Genomic DNA, 19,867 nt, shown 5'->3' with positions numbered 1-19,867 from the left:
TCTGTGGCAAATTTGAACCCGTAGCAACAGTATTATATTTAGCATCACTTGTCTCTCAAGTCTTTCCAAACCTCATCAACTGTCGTCTGACTAAGTGTTCGTTTGTCTCTGCAAATTACCCCCAGGAGCACTTCCTTCTCCAGCCCCCCAGAAGTAGATGTCATGCCTTGAGTTTCTTCAGCAGTCCATATATTTTTCAAAAGTTCATCCACGTTCATAGATCAAACTGCATACACAAAAAAGCTTACTGCATAAACAAAGAAATATAGGAGAATAAATTCAATAATAGCTTCAGAAAATTGGAGACATACAAAGACAACAATCCCCCCCAGAGTTGCAAAAACAAACGCCTGAAATCAAACTTAACAGTGGCTTTATTCAATCCACTAACTGAAGCTTGACAACACAACTGAAACCATAAAAGTCAATGTCTCACATAAGATTCCATTGCCAAGAATTTGAACTTATGAAGAAGCAAGAATGTGAAAATGATCAGAAACAAACAAATTGTCATCTACAGGTGCCTTCCCACCATTGCATTCCCCAGGTGGTGCATCACCAGAAGTACTTGAAATTGAAATTAGACCCCGTCTTCTGGCAACTTGAAATAGCAACTAGTTCTGCAAACTTTCCTATATATGCATCCAATTGAAGCAGAACACATATTTTTTTGGGTAGTGGTAGGGATCAACACTTGGCCGGGCCGAAGTTGGTCAACTTTAGCACGATGGGTCAAAGTCAAGCCCAAACCCAAAAATTTAGGATCGGTCCGGCCTAATGAAGAACCCTATCAAGGCATCACCTCCACGTAATTCAATTGTTTGGTTTTGTATTCCTTTGATCATTGAGTACTCAAAATAGGCAAGTCAAAAGATGTTTTGTAAGGATTTTATTCACCTAAGCTGGATGTGTGAAATCAAACATGGTTGATAGTATTGGTATAACTTTCTCATTGTTAGTCTGAGTGCAAAACCACCCCTAGACTACAATGGACTCCAATCGAGTAAAAATTTGTCCACTCCACCACCTCACCAAGTCTCAAGAGAATGCTAGTTAGCCCACCCAACCCTTGGAAAAATTTCTAGTTTCGCCCCTGTTTACGTACCTCTTATAAACACAAATATTAAAACATGAGATTGCAGACATACAAACTTGTGTGCATCATTTCTTTACAACCTAGCTTTTGTGCATCATTTCTTTATAACCTGATGTTCTACCATGAGTTTAACGACAAAATACTTATTATTCTTCTAATTGAAGAACATTATGTCCCAAAGTGAGGTTTAATTTGCTCATGTGGTTGGTGTGATGGTGTATAGAATAAAATCCAACAAAATCAAATTGATAAAAATATAGGGATCGAAGAATAGTGAAGGAATCGCGCATGTGAATATAGTGGGCCATCCATTATCAAGAGCTTAGATCCAAATAAAAGACGGTGAAAAGTCGTAAAAGATGCCATGCCTTTCCCCAACAATAAAATTACAAAAGGACGCTCTGATACTATCGTGGGTACTAAAATTGTGGCACTGTTAGTGGGAGGACAAGCTCCACGTGTAGCGCTGTGATTCCTTTCTGTACTAAAAAAAAATGGGGGAGGAGTAATGGTGGGCCCGCACCAGAAAGCCGATTCAGATGCGACTGAATGTGGTGGCGTCATGCGATTACGGCCCAAATAAAAAAGAAGAGAACAGAGTTTGGTGGCTCATGGAGGAGGACGTCCTGCTTAAGAATGTTGAGGAATCTCTGATCAGATCGGTTGGCCAAACTTTGAGGGCACTGCCTCATTTGGATTGGGACTTGGGAGCATGAGTACATTGTGAATTTTTTTTTTTCATTTTTTTAGTTTTCTTTGGTGTAAATAAAAATGAGTGATGTTAAACCAACTTCAAAATTAAATGAGTATACTCTATCATCTAAGTACATTCTAATATTTTAATCAAAATGTAAAATTAACTAAGTACGCCATCTTTAACTACCAAAAATACTCACAATACACCCTAATACAATCTATCAAACAAACCTGAATATCAATACTAAATCAGGTTTCTCTTTTTACATGAATTCGTTTCCTTTTTCCAAACTTTGGGTTTGCATCAAAATCTTTAATTTTGTAAGCTACTGTGGAAGTAGATTTGCTAACTCCTTCAATTCAAAGCTTCATCATCTTACTTCTCTTTTCAACGGTGTTTTAGTCGCACATGCACACAAGAAACAAACTGAGTTATAAGGATATCAAAGTGTGCATAATTTTAATTTCCAATAAGACAATAAAATAAGATTTTATTTGTTTATTTTTATCTATATTGCTATTTGCCTTTCTTCGAGATCTATGCATTGAAGTTTCTCTTTCATAATTCAGTTGAGAAACAGGAGAATTTAAAAAAAGAAACATCAATGCATAGATCTCGAAGAAAGGCAAATAGCAATATAGATAAAAATAAACAAATAAAATCTTATTTCATTGTCTTATTGGAAATTTATAAATAAAAAAAAAACAAATAATTCTCCTGTTTCTCAGCTGTGCATACTCTCCCATAACCCATTACAAGTTTGCCTTCACTTTTTAGGAACTCAAGGGACAAACCATTAGGTTCAATATTCATGGCTCTGTTATGCTTTTTCAAATCAATGAAATTATCAAGATTGGTGGGCAAAGAAGCAGGGTCAAACTCAAAGGATTCCTTCATCACCAGTCATTTTGAACGACAGAATTCGATGAGAAAATCTATATAGCTCATTAGGTGGTACTTGAAACAAGATCCTTTTACTAAAACAAACTGTCAAATCCTTTTATTGGAATCAAGCAATACAAAAATTTCTCTACGTTTGATTAGGGCTAAATACGATGAGTATGGTGTACTTATTAAAATGATATTCGTTTCACAATTCAATATATCTTTTTTGGTCATTTTATACTATGGTAAATTAGTAATTCAATAAATAGTTTGGTAGTATGGTGTACTCAGTTAATTTTAGGGTTCGTTTAGCAACACTCATAAAAATTTGTGTAATATTTAGAGTTGGTAATATTTAAAAAGTATGATTGCGCAGCTATACTTCTTAAATATTCGAATATATCTAAGAATTCGTATATATTTAAAGCGTAGTTATACTATTTAAATATAATGTGTAGCCGTACGACTACACTATTAAAATATTCGAAAATATTTAAACAGTGTCTCAGTTGGACTTGTGAGCATGAGTACATTGCTAGATTTTTTTCATATATTTTTTAGTTTTCTTTGGTGTCGCTATAGTGCCTCTTCATGCAGTGTCTCTCATTTAATGTCACGTAATCCTTTGAGACATCATGGGTACCATTTTTACCGGATGTTTTTTTTTTCTCTTCAAGTGAGTTTGTTTTGTACTTTGTCTACAATACTCAATTACTCATTTCAATGCATGTAATTTTGAAGTTGGACACAGGATTTTGAAACTAAGTGAAGAATCTGGAATATGTTCGACCTTCAAGTTTTCAAATTTTGGCATCCTTGGAATACCTTATTGGTTGTCTTCCTCTTTCGAGAAAGTTTTATGCTGTGTATGTTTACAAAGACAACAATATGCTAACTAGTTTCCTTATAATTCCAATTTTCTTTTATACTTTCCATGTTCTGATTATGTGACAATGAATTGCTGAATTGTTTTATCACGAACATCATGTTATTTCTGGCTGATTTAACAGCGCTGATGGACATCAGTGAGAGATTGATCATTTTCAATGTTTTAGTTTGTTACCAGGTATTTTTCTCATACTTCTGGTATTCCTTGGTATAAAAGATGAACGAAGGTCTTCAGAGCGATTTCAGTTCTTTGGGGTTGGCAGGTTGGTGTTGCTCAACAATGGTATGATGAATTGGATAATCCTGCCTCTTTGATATCACCACTTGAATCAGAGTTGAATGTGGAAGATGATAGTACAACTTCGGAGTAGTAGGATTTCAAGATGGAAAAGTTTGCATTGATTGTGTTGTCAATACTAGTCCCCGGGACAAGTGAGGTGTGCACCTTTTTGTTTATATATTTACTTGTTTTGTTTTGGGTCGTTTGAAAGCAATAGAATCTCTTGCCATGGTTGCATCTTCATTCTTGGCATTGTGCAGGTTATTGTTTATGGGGCATTGTATTTAAAACTTAGAAGAAAGAAAGAATTATTAGAGGATAATCAAGAGATATCTGCAGCAAGGATAGCATATATTTTACACTTAGAGAAAAGTGGAAAGATAGGAAGAGATTCATGCATCCAATTTTTATTAAAATCAAACAGAGATTTGAGAGATCTCATCTTTATGAAACCTCTACATGTGAGGATAAAATTGGATTGCCTTGATCACGAAAAGGTTGAAAATGCAAAAGATATCATCCTAAGAGACTCCAAGATTGAGGTCAATGTATTGCTTAACTCGTAATATTCAGGGTTGCGATGAAAAAATGGGTCAATCATCTTGTTATTCTCAATCAATTCTTCCAGACCTCTCTACGAGATTGGAAGAAGGAGCTTTCACCCAGACAAATGACCTCCGAACTGTGGCATTCTCGAAGCATGGCACAACAGTTTGTCGAAAACATGAGGCGGGAGTGCGTCGAAAACATGCTTCGTCAAGCTCTTGTGCCTATAGGCAAATACATACCACTCGGGATGTTAGCGCTTTAGTTCAACTGGATCTACGGAATGTGATCAGTTACCTATCAAAGTAGAGCGAGGTTCTACTTCAATTCGAAGTATCGCCGAGCGGCTATACCATTTAAATATCCAAATATATTTAACTAGTATAGCCGCACGGCTATACTAGTAAAATATATAAACCGTATAGCCGCGCGGCTATATTATTTAAATATTCGAATGTATATTGAAGGACGATTTCAGGCCTGCGATTGAGGGATTTTCAGAGGATGTGATTGCTGATCCATCTGAATGTGTGTACCATTTACATCGAACTGTTCCATCGCGAAGCCATCGCTTCGTTTTGTTCAGGGGTGTTAGTCGGGTCGGGTCTTCATTGGAAATACGGGTTTATTTTACCCGTTTCTACGTGAAACTCCTCTTTAAAATTCCACGGTTCTGATCAGATCAGATATATCCAACGGCTTCAATAGCACCGCATATAACCCCACCCCTCATTAGAGACGAGCTCATCATCTCTTTGAGCTTCATCTCTAATCTAAAACCCTAAACCCTCACTGGTGGGAGGCATCTTCTTTTAAGCAAGTCCATTGACACGTTCGGAATTTCTCTGAAACCTTCATGTATGTTCAGGTAGGAACCTCCATTTCCATTCCCTCTGTTGTTCTTCACCCTCCTACAGTTTGTTTTGTTGCTGAGAAATTCTTGAAAAACAGATGGAACTAAATCTTCTAACTTCAAGAAATTTTATGTTTTGGTGTAATTTCAAGTCACATTAAGCAAATAACCTTTTTCTTTCTTTCTTCATAATCTATACTTTAGAGTAGTAGATGGGTGAGAGTGATTGGATGATTGGAAGAGCTGAGTGATCATTTCACAACATTTCTAATTACAATCAGTAGGTGTCTATCTATTTCAAGATGAGCTTCTTTACTTAAGGAATAACCATGGAATCCCAAGAAATAAGCATCCTTGTATATTATTACTGAATGAAACATCAATTTTCCATACAGAATTATATTTTATATTTTTTCATATTTATTGTTTTCACTGTTTTAGTGATCATGTTTCATTTGTGTGCTGAGGAAGGGAATATGCAATTGGCATAGTTCATTTTGTTTACTCAAGCTTATTCACTGCCGGGCTGATGTTTTATATATCTGTTTCCAGTTTGGTGCCCACCTGCAAAGGTAGGCATGTTTCCAAATTTTCGCCCTCGCTTCGACTTTGTTGCCAATTGTTCTCGGCAGCTACAAATACTTTGCGATTTTCATCAGATGTCTTTGCAAATGAGAACAAAAATGATGATATCGACCTTCTATTCCAATCCTGCACTAACGTTCACCATGCTAAGCAACTCCATGCTTTTCTTGTGGTATCAGGAAAAGTTCAAAATATCTTTCTTTCCGCCAGGCTTGTCAATCGTTATGCCTACCTTGGTGATGTGTCATTATCTCGCATCACCTTTGATTTGATACCAAGGAAAGATGTCTATACCTGGAATTCCATGGTATCTGCTTATGTTCGCAGTGGGCGTTTCCGTGAGGCTATAGATTGTTTCTCTCAGTTTTTGTTGACCTCCGGTCTTCGACCTGATTTCTACACATTTCCTCCTGTCTTGAAAGCTTGTCAGAATCTGGTTGACGGGAAGAAGATACACTGTCAGATTCTAAAGCTTGGGTTTGAATGGGATGTCTTTGTGGCTGCTTCCTTGGTCCATTTGTATTCCCGGTTTGGTTTTGTTGGCGTTGCTCGTAGATTGTTTGATGAGATGCCGATTCGAGATGTGGGTTCTTGGAATGCAATGATTTCTGGGTTTTGTCAAAATGGGAATGCCGCAGACGCATTGGATGTCTTAATCGAAATGAGATCAGAAGGGGTAAAGATGGATCGTGTAACTGCCACAAGTCTACTAACTGCTTGTGCACAATCAGGTGATATCTTAAGTGGGATGTTGATTCATTTGTATGTCATAAAGCATGGACTAGACTTTGATCTGTTAATTTGCAATGCTTTGATTAACATGTATTCCAAATTTGGTAGCTTGGGGCATGCACGAAGGATTTTTGATCAAATGGACGTAAGAGATTTGGTTTCATGGAACTCAATAATTGCCGCATATGAGCAGAATGATGATCCAATGACGGCACTTGAATTATTTTATTCGATGCAACTACTTGGAATTCAACCCGATTTTTTAACACTAGTTAGTTTGGCCTCAATTTTAGCTCAGTTAAGTGATTCTGCAAAGAGTAGGTCTGTTCATGGATTCATCTTGAGGAGAGATTTTTTTGTGCAAGATGTTGTCATTGGAAATGCAGTTGTGGATATGTATGCAAAGTTGGGTGCTATATATTCTGCACGTACCGTTTTTGAAGGACTTCCTATCAAGGATGTGATATCATGGAATACTTTGATCACAGGTTATGCTCAAAATGGTCTTGCAAGTGAAGCAATTGAAGTGTACCGCATGATGGAAGAGTACAAAGAAATAATTCCAAACCATGGAACTTGGGTTAGCATTCTACCAGCATATACCCATGTAGGAGCCTTGCAACAAGGGATGAAAATTCATGGACGGGTGATTAAGAATTGCCTTGACTTGGATGTATTTGTGGGAACCTGCTTGATTGACATGTATGCAAAATGTGGGAGACTAGATGATGCATTGTTGTTATTCTCCCAAGTTCCCAGGAAGACTGCGATCCCCTGGAATGCCGTAATTTCTAGTCATGGAGTTCATGGGCATGGTGAGAAAGCTCTGAAGCTATTCAAAGATATGCTAGATGAGGGGGTTAAGCCAGATCATGTAACCTTTGTATCTTTACTGTCAGCTTGTAGCCATTCAGGTTTGGTCGATGAAGGTCAATTGTACTTTCATATGATGCAGGAGCAATACAGAATCAAGCCTAGTTTAAAGCACTATGGCTGCATGGTAGATTTGCTTGGTAGAGCTGGGAATTTAAACAAGGCATATAGTTTTATAGATAATATGCCTGTACGGCCTGATGCTTCTGTGTGGGGTGCTCTACTTGGTGCTTGTAGAATACATGGGAATGTTGACTTGGGCAGTATTGCCTCAGAACGCTTGTTTGAAGTTGATTCAGAGAATGTGGGCTACTATGTTTTGTTGTCAAATATTTACGCAAATTCCGGGAAATGGGAAGGTGTGGAGAAAGTGAGATCCCTGGCCAGAAACCGGGGACTGTCAAAAACTCCTGGGTGGAGCTCAATAGAAGTTAACAACAACGTCGATGTCTTTTATACCGCGAATCAATCTCATCCGAAATGTCAGGAGATATACCAGAAGTTGAGCGATCTAACTGGGAAAATGAAGAGCCTTGGTTACGTTCCCGACTTCAGCTTTGTGTTGCAGGATGTTGAGGATGATGAGAAGGAGCACATCCTCAATAGCCACAGCGAGAGACTGGCAATTGCATTCGGACTCATCAGCACTCCTCCGAAAACTCCCATCCGGATCTTCAAGAACTTGCGGGTTTGCGGGGATTGCCACAATGCAACCAAGTTCATATCAGTAATTACAGAGAGGGAGATCATTGTAAGGGATTCTAACCGTTTTCATCATTTCAAGGATGGAGCTTGCTCTTGTGGGGATTATTGGTGACAACCAAATATCAATCATGTAAGAATGGAAGGTACATTTTTGTATTCTTCTAGGGTCTGTTTAGAAGTCCATGTGGCCCAATTACCCTGTTTGTGAAGCCCAAAGAAAAGAACTTCACGAGATGAATGACCTCAAATGAGACAAACCACAACCAACGCCGACAAGCCACGACCAACGCTGACGAATCACGAATGACCGTACAAATTCTTATCCCTTTCCTTTTCTCTCTGTGATTATTGGATTCAATGTTTCATTCCAACTTCTTTTCTCTGATTTTGGTTCAATTTGTGATGGATTTGGGGTTCAATTTTGACTGGGTTAGAGTTTCTCAGATGAAGGGTTAGGGTATCCACTTTGCCTTTTGTGTATGTTCAGATTTGGAGAGTTGGGTAGTGTTGACTGCAAGTAAGTGGAGAAGTGCAAGGTTCAGATACAAAATATTCACACACAAAATAACAAATTTTTTTATAAAAAAAAGATATATATTTGAGTTGGGGTAGTATTAATTCTTGTTCTTCATCTCTTTATCCATGATTTCTACTTCAGGATATAACAGCAATAACTGTCTTTTGCTAAATAAGTGAACGGTTTCTATCTAAACAAATGGAGTGGATACAAACATCATTTGATGGTGGTGATGGTAACTTTATCATATAAAGTTTTCTGATTATAAGTGCTGCCATGTTGACTGCCACTTGCTGGAGGGAGCAATGTGTAATTGGCATAAGATGTGAAATTCCCAATATGAGAGAAAAAGGGAAATCAGATTCTATATTAAAACGAAGGAAAAGTGAGTTGATGTTCATAAGGTGTGACTATGAGACCAAAATTGATTTTCAACCTACTATGGAGTATAGACCAAAGACATTAAGCATGTCATAAGTGGAGTTGGAATAGGGGCTGCAGCTAAGTTTAAATTGCAAATGGTTATATTTGCACACTTACAAAAAAAAGGGGCAATTATTAATTTGTGTGCAAATAGACATTTGGTAAAACAGGAAGTGTGATATGTAGTCTCTAAGTCATAGAAAATGTCCTGTTAATTTCTATGTTTATGCTTCTTTGCTAATCTGATTATATGTGGTTCTAGTTGTTTGGTTAGGCTGAGTTGATGAGTGCATGACCTGTTCTGAAAAGTGTCATAACAAATTTCAAAGGCAGAGCAGTAGGCTCCTTAAATATACAAATTTGCAGATAAATATGTTCTTTAGATATTTAAAAATGCTGGTTTGAATACAATGGCAAAGAATTAGGCTCTTTGAATACAATTGTGAAGCAATAGGCTCTTTGAATACAATGTTGCCCATGAGAGCAACTCTCACTGTTAACTACAAGAGTTGCTCTCATGGCCTCCTTCCTTCACCTTGCCTTTTAGCTTTGCATTTTATGAAATCTTTTACCAGTGAGAGTTGTACTTTCTTCTTCTTTTTCTTTCTTCTTTTTAAGTAAAGATTGGTTAATGTGAGCGATGGTTCTGAATGATGTAAGATTAGGAGATCTGTGTGGTTGGCGTGCTTGATAGTTCTGAATGATTGAGATATTTGTTTTGTTTTTATATTGACAGTTTGTGATTCAATTGAGCATGTGGTTGTGGAAAACCACCAGGAGGGCTATGTAACTCATAATAAGTAGTTGGACTTTGGTTTAGTTGATGCAAGTTATAATCCAAATCATAATTTGCTTCTAAGGGAACGCATATTGAAATTACCTTCTTGTGTTCTTTTGTGAGCCAAGAGTTGTTTGTTTATCATGCAACTGTTTATTCTTCCCAAGAGGAGTTTTCCTCGATTGCTTTCGTTCTGTTTTGCTCTCAAGCAATGTATTTCCTTTTATTCAAAGGGGGATTTTTGGTTCTTGTCTTTTAAGTTCAATTTCAACTATTGGATACATTTATGTGCTGCTTACCTGCGTGAAATAGTGATGCAGTTTCTGTTGTTTGAGACCTATCTAACGAAACAGGAAAAAGAAAAATGAATTGGCTGGGTTTTTGTAACATTTTAGAGCTTATGATTTCAATTGAATTTTTGAACATAATTCATTTTAGTTAATTTTTGTACATGATTTGCTTTCTCAGTCTAGGTGCAAGATTGCAGCTGAGTGCTAGGCTTGGATGAAGGACGTTTTCTGATCAAAATGATTAAGAAGTCAGGATAGTGATAATTTTTATTTTTATAACTATTGTTTCATTGGTGAAGATTAATGTATTATTGTTTCACCTGTTCTGTGCCTCATTGATGACATATAAACCTAAATTGTTATTACTTTACAGGAAGTTCCTGCTTAGGTTCGAGATTTAAAAAAAATAGAGAAACGTACAAAAAAAAAAACAATGAGAAAAAAAAATAGTGAAAAGAATATCTCAACAAAAAAAGAGAGAGAAAAACAGATTAAAAAAAGGGGATAGATATATAATAAACTGAATAGTCCAAAAAAGGAACAAACAAATTTGATATTTACAAGAAATTATCCAATCAAATCTCATTACTTTGGAGTTCCCTCACTTTAAAATCTATTCACTTTGAAGTCCCGTCATTTCAAAGTGCCTCATTCAAACACATTGCTAATGATTTTGCCAACTTGGTGCCAGTTGAACTAGAAAAGCCATGGTCAAATGTACAAGAGGCACCAACTGCCTAATTGATGCTTGGATGTGAAGCCAGCATTTTGGCAAGAAAGAATACAACCTGTTGATTTGTTGATCCCACATCAGTTATGACTCATTCCATTTGCCAGCTTGCGTCCAGTCGCCTTGCTTCACTTTTGACACCATGGACTAGAAAGAAAATAAATAAATAAATCTTGGGAGGGCTAACATGTAGCTTAGGCGTAGAGGCATACATGGGTTCTTTCCTTAGAAAACAAATATCTATTTTCTGGGTATTTTTCAATGTCTAGTTTTAGACGCTTGCTTTGGGAGTTTCTTGACTAGTGGTCTCATATTCAAACCCTCATGACACTGGTAGTGTGAGAAACCTCCTCCCCTTGTAATTTAGACTATCGTTTGTATTAAAAACTTGAGGAGAAGGGGAAGTTGGAAGGGTAAATACCACATGTGTGGATTGAACCAAATTAGTAGTTGGAAGGTTGGAAAGGAAGGAAGTCATATTCATGCTCCGTCCTAAAATGTTATAAGTTTATAACAACATTAAATTAATTATGATGTACTTTGATAAATATATGTATTTTTTTTTTATTATTAAAAGAGGATTGGAAATTCAAACTTTGAAAATAAAAATATAATTAGATTAAAAGTTAAAATTAAGGCCCACCAACCATGACCCACTACGACCTTACTGTCATCTATGTAGAACCCTCTACCATGGCCCACCACTACCTCATTCTTAATTCGATTCTGAAGTGGCAACGAATCAAACCCTTTCTATAAAAACCCTTCCCGCCGCCGCCAAACCGGCAAACTCCCATGGATAATATTACAATTTAACCTACACAAAATCCCATTCCCTCATCCGCTCCGGCCGCCACCGAAACGACGACGCATAACACATTCCAGCGGCGAGCCCATGGAGAACACCCACGCGCCACCGCCTCGACCTCTCTACAAGCAGAACTCCTGGTCGCCCGATACGCTCCGCGACGAGACGTGGCAGCGCCGGAAGAGCAGCTGCAGCGCGCGCCGCCTCAATCGCAGCAAAAGCGTCTCGGAAGACGATTTGGAGGAGCTCAAAGCGTGCATTGAGCTCGGGTTCGGGTTCGATTCGCCCGTTATCGACCCGAAACTGTCCGATACTTTACCCGCCTTGGAGTTTTACCACGCTGTAAATACGCAGTGCAGTAAGAGAGTGTTAACAGGTTGGTTGATATACACCGTCAGATTGATTGATTTGACCGTGGACTTTTTTGATCCGACGGATTATAATTGTTGATTTTTCTTGATATTTTGTTTCAGAAGTTGGTGATGCGGAGACGGTGAAGATGAGGTTGAGGCAGTGGGCACAGTTGGTCGCTTGCTGGGTTCGGCAATCATCTTCTTCTATCTAAATCTCAAAAATATTTTATCAAGTGTAAATTATAAATTTAATTCATATTTATTTTATTTTCTATATCAATCACTCCATTTGTTGAATTTGGAAAAGTCGGGTATGTTGCTACTATAGTTATAAGATTTGAATCTTGCCATATGCCTTTAGAAGTTTGGCGACTTTATCATTGTCTCCTGGACAATTTGCAACAAAATATCTAAACACATGTGTTTCACATTCACATAAAGGAAAACTTTTAGAAAGCACTCATATATGTCCTAAGAGGATTGGATATATTTTGGGATTTCCTTTTTACTTCACGGTTAATATGTATCGGTCGTGTCAATTTACCAAAGTATCGTGTTCGCTCCGTTACAACTAAGTTTGAATCTTCTCTTCATAGTTTACAGTAATGTAGGATATCGCATTGTCAACAAAAACATGTTACATGAGTTAATGAATTCAACTTTTTTCCAAGTTTGCATTTTGATCCATGAATACAATTATTGAATTTTATAGTTCCCTCTAGATACACAAACATTTCTCCAAATGAAACCATAATTTCCCTTTTTATACGATATCATCTCAATTGGTTGCAGAAAATAGCAAGGAATAAGGCTCCTTACCATTTGGAAGAAGGAAAAGCAACAAAAACTGTCATTGTGGGAAGTTGAGATGTCACAAGGGTCTTGAAGAAGTGAATCAAATCGCAGCCTTAGTAAGTGAGTTGAGCCCTAATCAAGCCTAATCAAGCCTTAATCACTCAACATATGCGACAAATCAAACCCAATCACTCAACTTCATTAAAATGGACCTGTTTTACATGTCAAATGGATGGAACTCCATAGGCTATGATATTATTAACCTTAACTTTTAACATGTTATGTAACGTAACTAAATAATACCAGTTATATGACATGAAAGTTTCTATCCAAATTTTGAAACAGTTATAGTGTAATACGATAGTATAGCTATGCGGTATAATTTGTTCACATTTATAATATAAGAAAGTGGATATTTATTGATAATATTTCCTAAAAAGAGGAAATATGTATACGAGCTATACCATTCTATAATTTCTTCAAATATTGATCCAATGATCCCATTTGCTGCTACAACCCCGACTACAAAAAATGAGCACATACTATTTACATCACAAGTGTTTATGCATAATTCAAATTTTACGACGTATGTTATATTAACTGAATAATACTTATCACTTTACCTCGTCAATGTCACTTGACAATGAAAATCCCTACTAAAGTTCTGCCCCGCCAATACATTTTTAACCTTATTCCGCCGCGAATGCGACCGTGAAAAAAATCCGCACATAATTTCTCAATCACCGCACGTGAGAGCTACAGTTCCCTGCAACCGAATATGCCCAAAGTTCCGAACGTACCGAGTACGACACGAGGACTCGCTCTTCAGCAAAGAAAAATATCTGTTGCCGTTCTGACCAAAAAAAAAACAAATATCTGGTTGAAGATATTATCTCCCGGCTGACGTGGTACCTGCTGATACAGAGAACACGTGTAAAGAGCAAGCCATCTGGAGCCTTTATTGGCCCAACCACAACAAAAAGCCCTTCTCTCTCTCTCTCTCTCTCTCTCTCTACTCACATTGTTCACGACCTCCCAGAGTGAGAGCGAGAGGGTTTTTTTTTTCCTGCTAAATTTTAGGAGCACATTTTTCTTTTGCTCTCTCTTTTCTCTTCCGAGAGCTTTCAGAAACGAGGCCGTTTCGCATTCCGTCCGATCAGAGAGGTGAAGAGCAGTGATGGGAGAGAATATCCGGGAGAATATTCCGCTTCCGAATTCGGATCCCGAGCGCCGGCCCGAGTTGACTCGGACCATCTCCAACTCGTCGTCGTCGTCGTCGTTCTCTCTCGACGCTTCCGAGGAGCTCCCTCTTTGTTGCTCGCATGCAACACTGGTAGATTCCATTTTCTTCAGTTTCCTTCCACTTTCTTGCTATTATTTCTTCTGATTGACTACCTGTATTTGTTTGTTTTTTGTTTTTGCGTTAATATTTATGTATGATTATTTGTTATAATTGCTGCTTTTGCTATTTGGTGAGATATAGTGTATTTATTGAAGTTTGATTGGTTGAGTTTTTTTTTTTAATGAATTTTTTCAGGTAGATATTCAGATTGTGAGATTTGCGAGCTGTTTTCTGATTTAGGACCGTCATTTTGTGTTTTGCATGTCATTTTTTAGAATAAATTTTTATTTTTTCAAGTATTTATCTTCGGTCTATTTACTGTAAATAAGAGTTTTAGATGAAATATACAGAAGAATGAGATCTCTCGTATAGAAACAATATTGTGTGATTAAATTTGAGAAATGTAGGGTCTCATTTTTATTTTTTATTCCTGAAATTTTGGTGATACCTCTTGTTTTAAATTCTCTGTTTTGCTGTCTTTGACATTTATGGTGCTGGTGTCAAGTTATTTTGAGCTGCAGTAGATTCATAGTGATGAAGATAATTTTCTGAACTCTTTCGTTAAGGCTTCTATTTTATGCAAGGAAATTTGAGTTGAGAATTGAATCAAGATTGGATGTCACATTTTGAACGCTTCCTTTAACTCTGACAGTTAGCTGCCTATTTAGGACCAGAATAAAAAAAGAATTTAAATTTGTTGGAGCTGGAGATATGGAAGCATTTTTTCGCTTTCTGTTTTCCATGATAGGTAATTTATATGGACGTTATTTCCGGTCATTTTTCCTTTTTCAACTTTTGCTTTTGGTTTGACGCAGTGGAGTTTTGTGTTTTACAAAACTTATTATGAAATCTTTGTTATAATAAGCCACTGTCATTTATAATAGGACTCAACCTATCTTTTTCTAGAAATGAAATGGCATGTGTTACAGGTGCTTCTTTTCATGGTGGTCAGAGGTGTTGGAGACAACTTCTTATAGTATTCAAAATAAAGTTTTCCTTTAGATTAACGCAGAATGTGACTAGTTGGAAAGAATTTTGATTCATGCAAAAGGTGACCAGCTGAAATCAAGAATCTGGGACCAGGTGGCGGCTTCTAGTGCAGCATAATGCCTAAGAGAACATCACGACCCCTCCCTCTGCGCAGTTTCGGGAAATACGGTTAAATGGATAAGGAGGTGGCTAACTTTGATTTTTTGGGTGGTACATGAATTGTAAAAAACAAAAGGTTTGGGAACTTTACTCCTTATCGATTCAATTAGATCTTTAGGGAAAGGTGACGTATTTGAAAAACAGTCTAGAGCACAAGAAACAAAAGGTTGAGAATTTTATTTTTCAATCCATTCAATTAGATCTTTAGTGCCTGTTTCTTTGGTTATGTTCTCAAATAATATTTTTCTAGAATAGTTTAGAGAATGCCAATAAATATTGGGAACATGCTCTTTTCTTGTTATTGCTTTATCAAGAAACAGAGACATTTAATTATCATTTTTGATGTTCTGAAAGGCCGCTTAGATAATCCTGTAGAACAGATGATACTTCGAGATGATCGAAGCATGCTGAAGAATGAAATCCACTTTATCTCAACAAGATTCCCAATTAACTATTAGATATCTGTGCACCAGATAGCATAATACATTTTATACTGGTGTCTAAATCCATTAGAGATCAATGTAAAACTATTGAAAAGTAAATTGTGATATATATTAGACATTCTCAACGGAAGAATGATGTTGACCATTGCAAGAAGATGACCTCTCAGAATATGGTGAAGGTCAGTGCAGTAATTAATTTTTGTTACATGTAAGTTAATATATTTTTCCAAAGAGGATAAAACGATTTGAATTAAGGGGTATATGGCAGAAGGTTTTGTAGTAGACGAACAATCAATGATCAATTTATTTCTAGTGTGAGAGATGACATGCTCATGATAATCTATATCCACAACTTGACTGAGTTGATTGCGTCATGGATTTTAATCTCATCAAATTAAGGGCTGAGATCTTTGAGTGTTTTATAAAGCAGTGGCGGTCAAATTCCTTTCGTATTAAGGTTTTGTAGAGGTCCCTGGTCCCCTGGACTTGAGGGTTGTAATGATTCTCCCTATCTTAGTTCCTCATTTATGCACGTTCTAGTTTAGGAATTTGGTTTCATGTTGAAGTGTAACAACAATAAATCTGTAGCTTTTTACTGAGACCATTATATCTAATATTCTTTTTCTCTCAATAATCTGGAATATATAATTCCCAAATGCAGGTTTTAGTCTTATGCCTTCTAAGAGACCTGTCTTTTTTATATATGTTTAGCCTTTGACACCGATGATGTTCCATTGCAGGGTGCATCCACAGAGTGGACAAATGAAAAGCACAATTTGTATCTTGATTCTTTGGAAACATCATTTGTTAATGCATTGTACCATTCCATGCGTTTGCGTGACTGGCATCAACAAAAGAATGCTCGAGGGACACATTCATTGCAAGAGGTCTCATTCAAGACTCAGAATTCTTCTGACCAGGTCAGAGTCAAATCTGCTTTATCTCTTTTGGTTGTGTGTGAGCATGTTGGTATTGGCCCATTTTGGTCATCTCGTTCATTATTTTTTTGGGTTATTCGCAGTTCATGGTTGTTCAAGATGGCTGCTTGCAGAAGATCAACCTTCGAAGGAATGAAACTTTGATGGAAAGCACAGCTGATTCTCATGTTACTATGAGAAGTCCATTCAGATGTCATTCTACTCTTGCAGGCAAAAGCTGCACTGTTTCATCTCCTAAGACGCTGACTTTAAAAAACTTACATGCATCAGCAAGAAGTTCAGAGCAGAACCTTGTATGTCATCAGGATTTGGTTGGCAGTATTACAGGTACTCTGACTAACTTTGCTTATTTAGGAAAATTCTTTCCTTTCATCTCCTAATGATCGATATGCTCTTTCAGATTTTTTTTTCCTTCCAAATTTCCTGCCCTGTCACACCCCCCAATATGCACACACACAATGTGAATGCACGTTAATGCGAGATACAGAATCGTGCAAATAAATGTGTTTTGTTTTCCAGGATACTAAAATTAATTGCTATATTTGTGCACTGGTAGTAGTTTGACTAAAATTAATTGATCTTTCCACGCTCCCCAGATTAATAAGCCTCATGGTATATGTCTTCTGGTCATGTTGCGCTTACATATACATTTATGCCTACGCATACTTGCACTATAAATATACAAATTTTTCTGAAATTTTGTTTTTTTCTCGAGTAAATTAGTAGCTACTTTTACTTTTGCTGAAGCACACATCCACACATCACAAATACGAACATGTAAAATATATTTTCTGAACTTTACCCACCCTTTCGCTAGATGGTGATTGTGAGCTCAGTTAACATTACATAGCTTCATTGTTTAATTTGTGCGAACTGGCCATTGGGTATTGAGAATTCAATCACATGCTTTAATAATTCATGTGCTTCTTTCTTTTTTGGGTTTTGATCATTTGTCTCCTCACAGAAGTATCTGGTCAGAACTTTGTGGATGAAGACCATGGAGGGAAGCTAAGCAATGCATCCAAACCAAAAAGGCTTAAAAGAGTTGCAGCTGATGCTTCCAGCAATGATCAAGTAATGTCTACAATTAACACAAAAAAGGATAAAAAAACAATATTTGGAATAAATTCTGCATATTGATCTTGCTTTACTTATCCCACATAAGATCCTGTGATTATTGTTCAGTCTTAATTGTTAGGGTTCTCATTTTTTATTAATTTCCTCATGTGCCTTGTCAGATTGTGCCATCAGGAAATTTTAATACGAAAGAGGTTTCAATGGCCCATAATGTTCTCTCTGAACAAGGGCATAATCTTCGCTATTTGTTAGGAGGAAGCTGAGATACCACTTAGTACCGAAGTCTGACAGGTAAGCAGTATCGATACATCAAAAGGATGGAGATATGGTTATACTTTCCATTTTCTCCTATTTGAAGATGCCAACTGCAAAGGCTGATTCTATCAGTAGCTATTCTTGTTGTGAATGGTGTTCAGGATAATGCTACCGTTGGACTTTGGGAAGAAATTATATCTGTTCAGCGATATGCTCTTCATCTTTTAGGATTGGTAGATATAGGATTTATGGAGTAGATTAAGTTGATGAATACACATCGATTACATAGGTCTATCCAGTCATTTGCTGTTCCTTTTCTCTGTTTTTATTTTTGTATTTACTGCATTTCAAGTAGAACAAGTTCTAATAGATATAGAAGATGCGTAGTACAATTTTGGGCTGTATGGCAAATGTCTGATTTTCGTGGGGCTGACCTGAGAGGTGTCAATCATGTCCGGTTAAAAGAAAAAAAGGTGTCAATCATGTCCTCTTCCACATTCATGGAATTCCATTGTTATGAAATTACAAATTTATTATGTTGTTATCCAAATCTTTCCAGCACGTTTCCATGAGTTTCTTAAATCTGATGGGTACCTAACCCTGTTCTACTACTCCCTTATCATGTAGAAGCCTAACCCAGTTATTGTAATTTGTGGATTAGCTAAGTAACTAAGATTCAATTTTTTTAATCTATGGGGAAGTGGGATCGGAGTTGGACTTCTTTCAACATTGAGAAGAGAAGTACGGCTGGAAAGATAATTTGCAAGTCAAGTATTTTCTATTTGGATCATTGATTAAAATCCAAATGTTAAAGAAAGAGTAACTATAATCTGGACACATATATTCTTAATCCTAGGAGCACTTTAATAATCCCATCCAGAGAAATATGTCAGGATACTCGAGATATGCTTATGCTAGAGATGGTAAAATAAAGTAAAACTATAAAGTCCTAGGCAAATGCGATTATTGTTCAAGTTATCCATGCGTGTTCGTGATAAATGCTCTTAACTCCTTCAGCTACAAGTCCCTTGCTACTATTAAACATTTTTTAAACAAAAAATTAGGTTTTGTCCACACATTGCTTACATGGCTTCCACGTCCACAAAAATGCATGACCCACAGTAGTTAACATAATTTTTGACGGCATGTGCCACATTGCTACAAGGAGCAAAGTCAAGGCGGCTAATTGTAAACTTTTTTGTTCATGTGGTAATTGCACACAAACCTAAATGCATGTGTAAATCTCTATTTAGTTTTTCATATCAAGTAACCGATATTAATATACGAAATAAAACGTAATATTAAATGATGATATTCAATAAGAAATACCAATAAAAAGATTAATAGAAGCAGTTTGATTCGGTTTAAGCGGTTTCCAAATAGATCAAATCGGATTTAACCAAACAAACTATGATTTAATTTGATCCGATCCAGAATTACATTTCTTTTATAGTGTGTTTACTTTCCAACAAAATGGGTATGGGAAGTAAAAATCAAGGGTTAATGACCTAAATGGTCCCCAAACTATTGCCCCAGTATCATTTTGGTCCACCAACTAAAATTTTCAATTCAAACGTCCTTAAACTTTTTATTTAGTACCAAGATGGTTCTACCGTCAAAGTCTGTCAAATATTCTGTTAAATTGAGGGGCAAAAAAGTAAAATCTTATTTAAAAAATTAAAAACCGAAATGCCCTATTATCTAAGAGTGCTGCTATTTCCACCCACCTGTCTTATTTCCCCACCCACCTTATCTTCAAAATTTACAAACAAATATATCCATTTGTAAAATGACTTTTAAGGACTTTAGATTTAATAAAAAACACCTAT

General features: G+C 36.7%; 3 protein-coding genes and 1 pseudogene across 5 annotated transcripts; all 4 read left to right on the top strand.

Moving 5' to 3' along the window:
* The first annotated feature begins 3,313 nt into the window (after positions 1 to 3,313).
* LOC148292526 (uncharacterized) lies at positions 3,314 to 4,412 on the top strand (annotated as a pseudogene).
* Positions 4,413 to 4,915: 503 nt separating this feature from the next.
* EMB2758 (Tetratricopeptide repeat (TPR)-like superfamily protein) lies at positions 4,916 to 8,525 on the top strand. Its single transcript, XM_021976049.2, is given in 3 exon segments — positions 4,916 to 5,260; positions 5,798 to 5,811; positions 5,813 to 8,525. Coding segments are annotated over 3 exon segments (2,466 nt in total). The 5' UTR covers positions 4,916 to 5,248; the 3' UTR covers positions 8,253 to 8,525.
* A 3,115-nt stretch (positions 8,526 to 11,640) lies between these two features.
* LOC110771700 (uncharacterized) lies at positions 11,641 to 12,319 on the top strand. The gene is made up of 2 exons (XM_021976047.2): positions 11,641 to 12,062; positions 12,160 to 12,319. Exons 1-2 carry the CDS (start codon positions 11,774 to 11,776, stop codon positions 12,249 to 12,251), a joined length of 381 nt encoding a protein of 126 aa, XP_021831739.1. The 5' UTR covers positions 11,641 to 11,773; the 3' UTR covers positions 12,252 to 12,319.
* Positions 12,320 to 13,838: 1,519 nt separating this feature from the next.
* Positions 13,839 to 18,471, top strand: LOC110771683 (cold-regulated protein 27). Of its 3 annotated transcripts, none has more exons than XM_021976025.2 (5): positions 13,839 to 14,167; positions 16,509 to 16,688; positions 16,790 to 17,033; positions 17,671 to 17,780; positions 17,945 to 18,471. In XM_021976025.2, the coding sequence occupies exons 1-5, from the start codon at positions 14,012 to 14,014 to the stop codon at positions 18,044 to 18,046; spliced, it is 792 nt and encodes a 263-aa protein (XP_021831717.2). In that variant the 5' UTR covers positions 13,839 to 14,011; the 3' UTR covers positions 18,047 to 18,471. The 3 variants fall into 3 exon arrangements, with proteins under 3 accessions (XP_021831717.2, XP_088102472.1, XP_088102471.1); XM_088246346.1 differs by lacking the exon at positions 13,839 to 14,167 and adding an exon at positions 14,414 to 15,401; XM_088246345.1 differs by lacking the exon at positions 13,839 to 14,167 and adding an exon at positions 14,414 to 15,947.
* Positions 18,472 to 19,867: the final 1,396 nt, after the last annotated feature.

The sequence above is a fragment of the Prunus avium genome, chromosome 8 (genome assembly GCF_965620075.1).
Source record: "Prunus avium chromosome 8, drPruAviu1.hap1.1, whole genome shotgun sequence".
In the NCBI taxonomy this organism is placed as follows: Eukaryota; Viridiplantae; Streptophyta; class Magnoliopsida; order Rosales; family Rosaceae; genus Prunus; species Prunus avium.
This window is presented reverse-complemented; position numbering and strand designations above follow the sequence as displayed.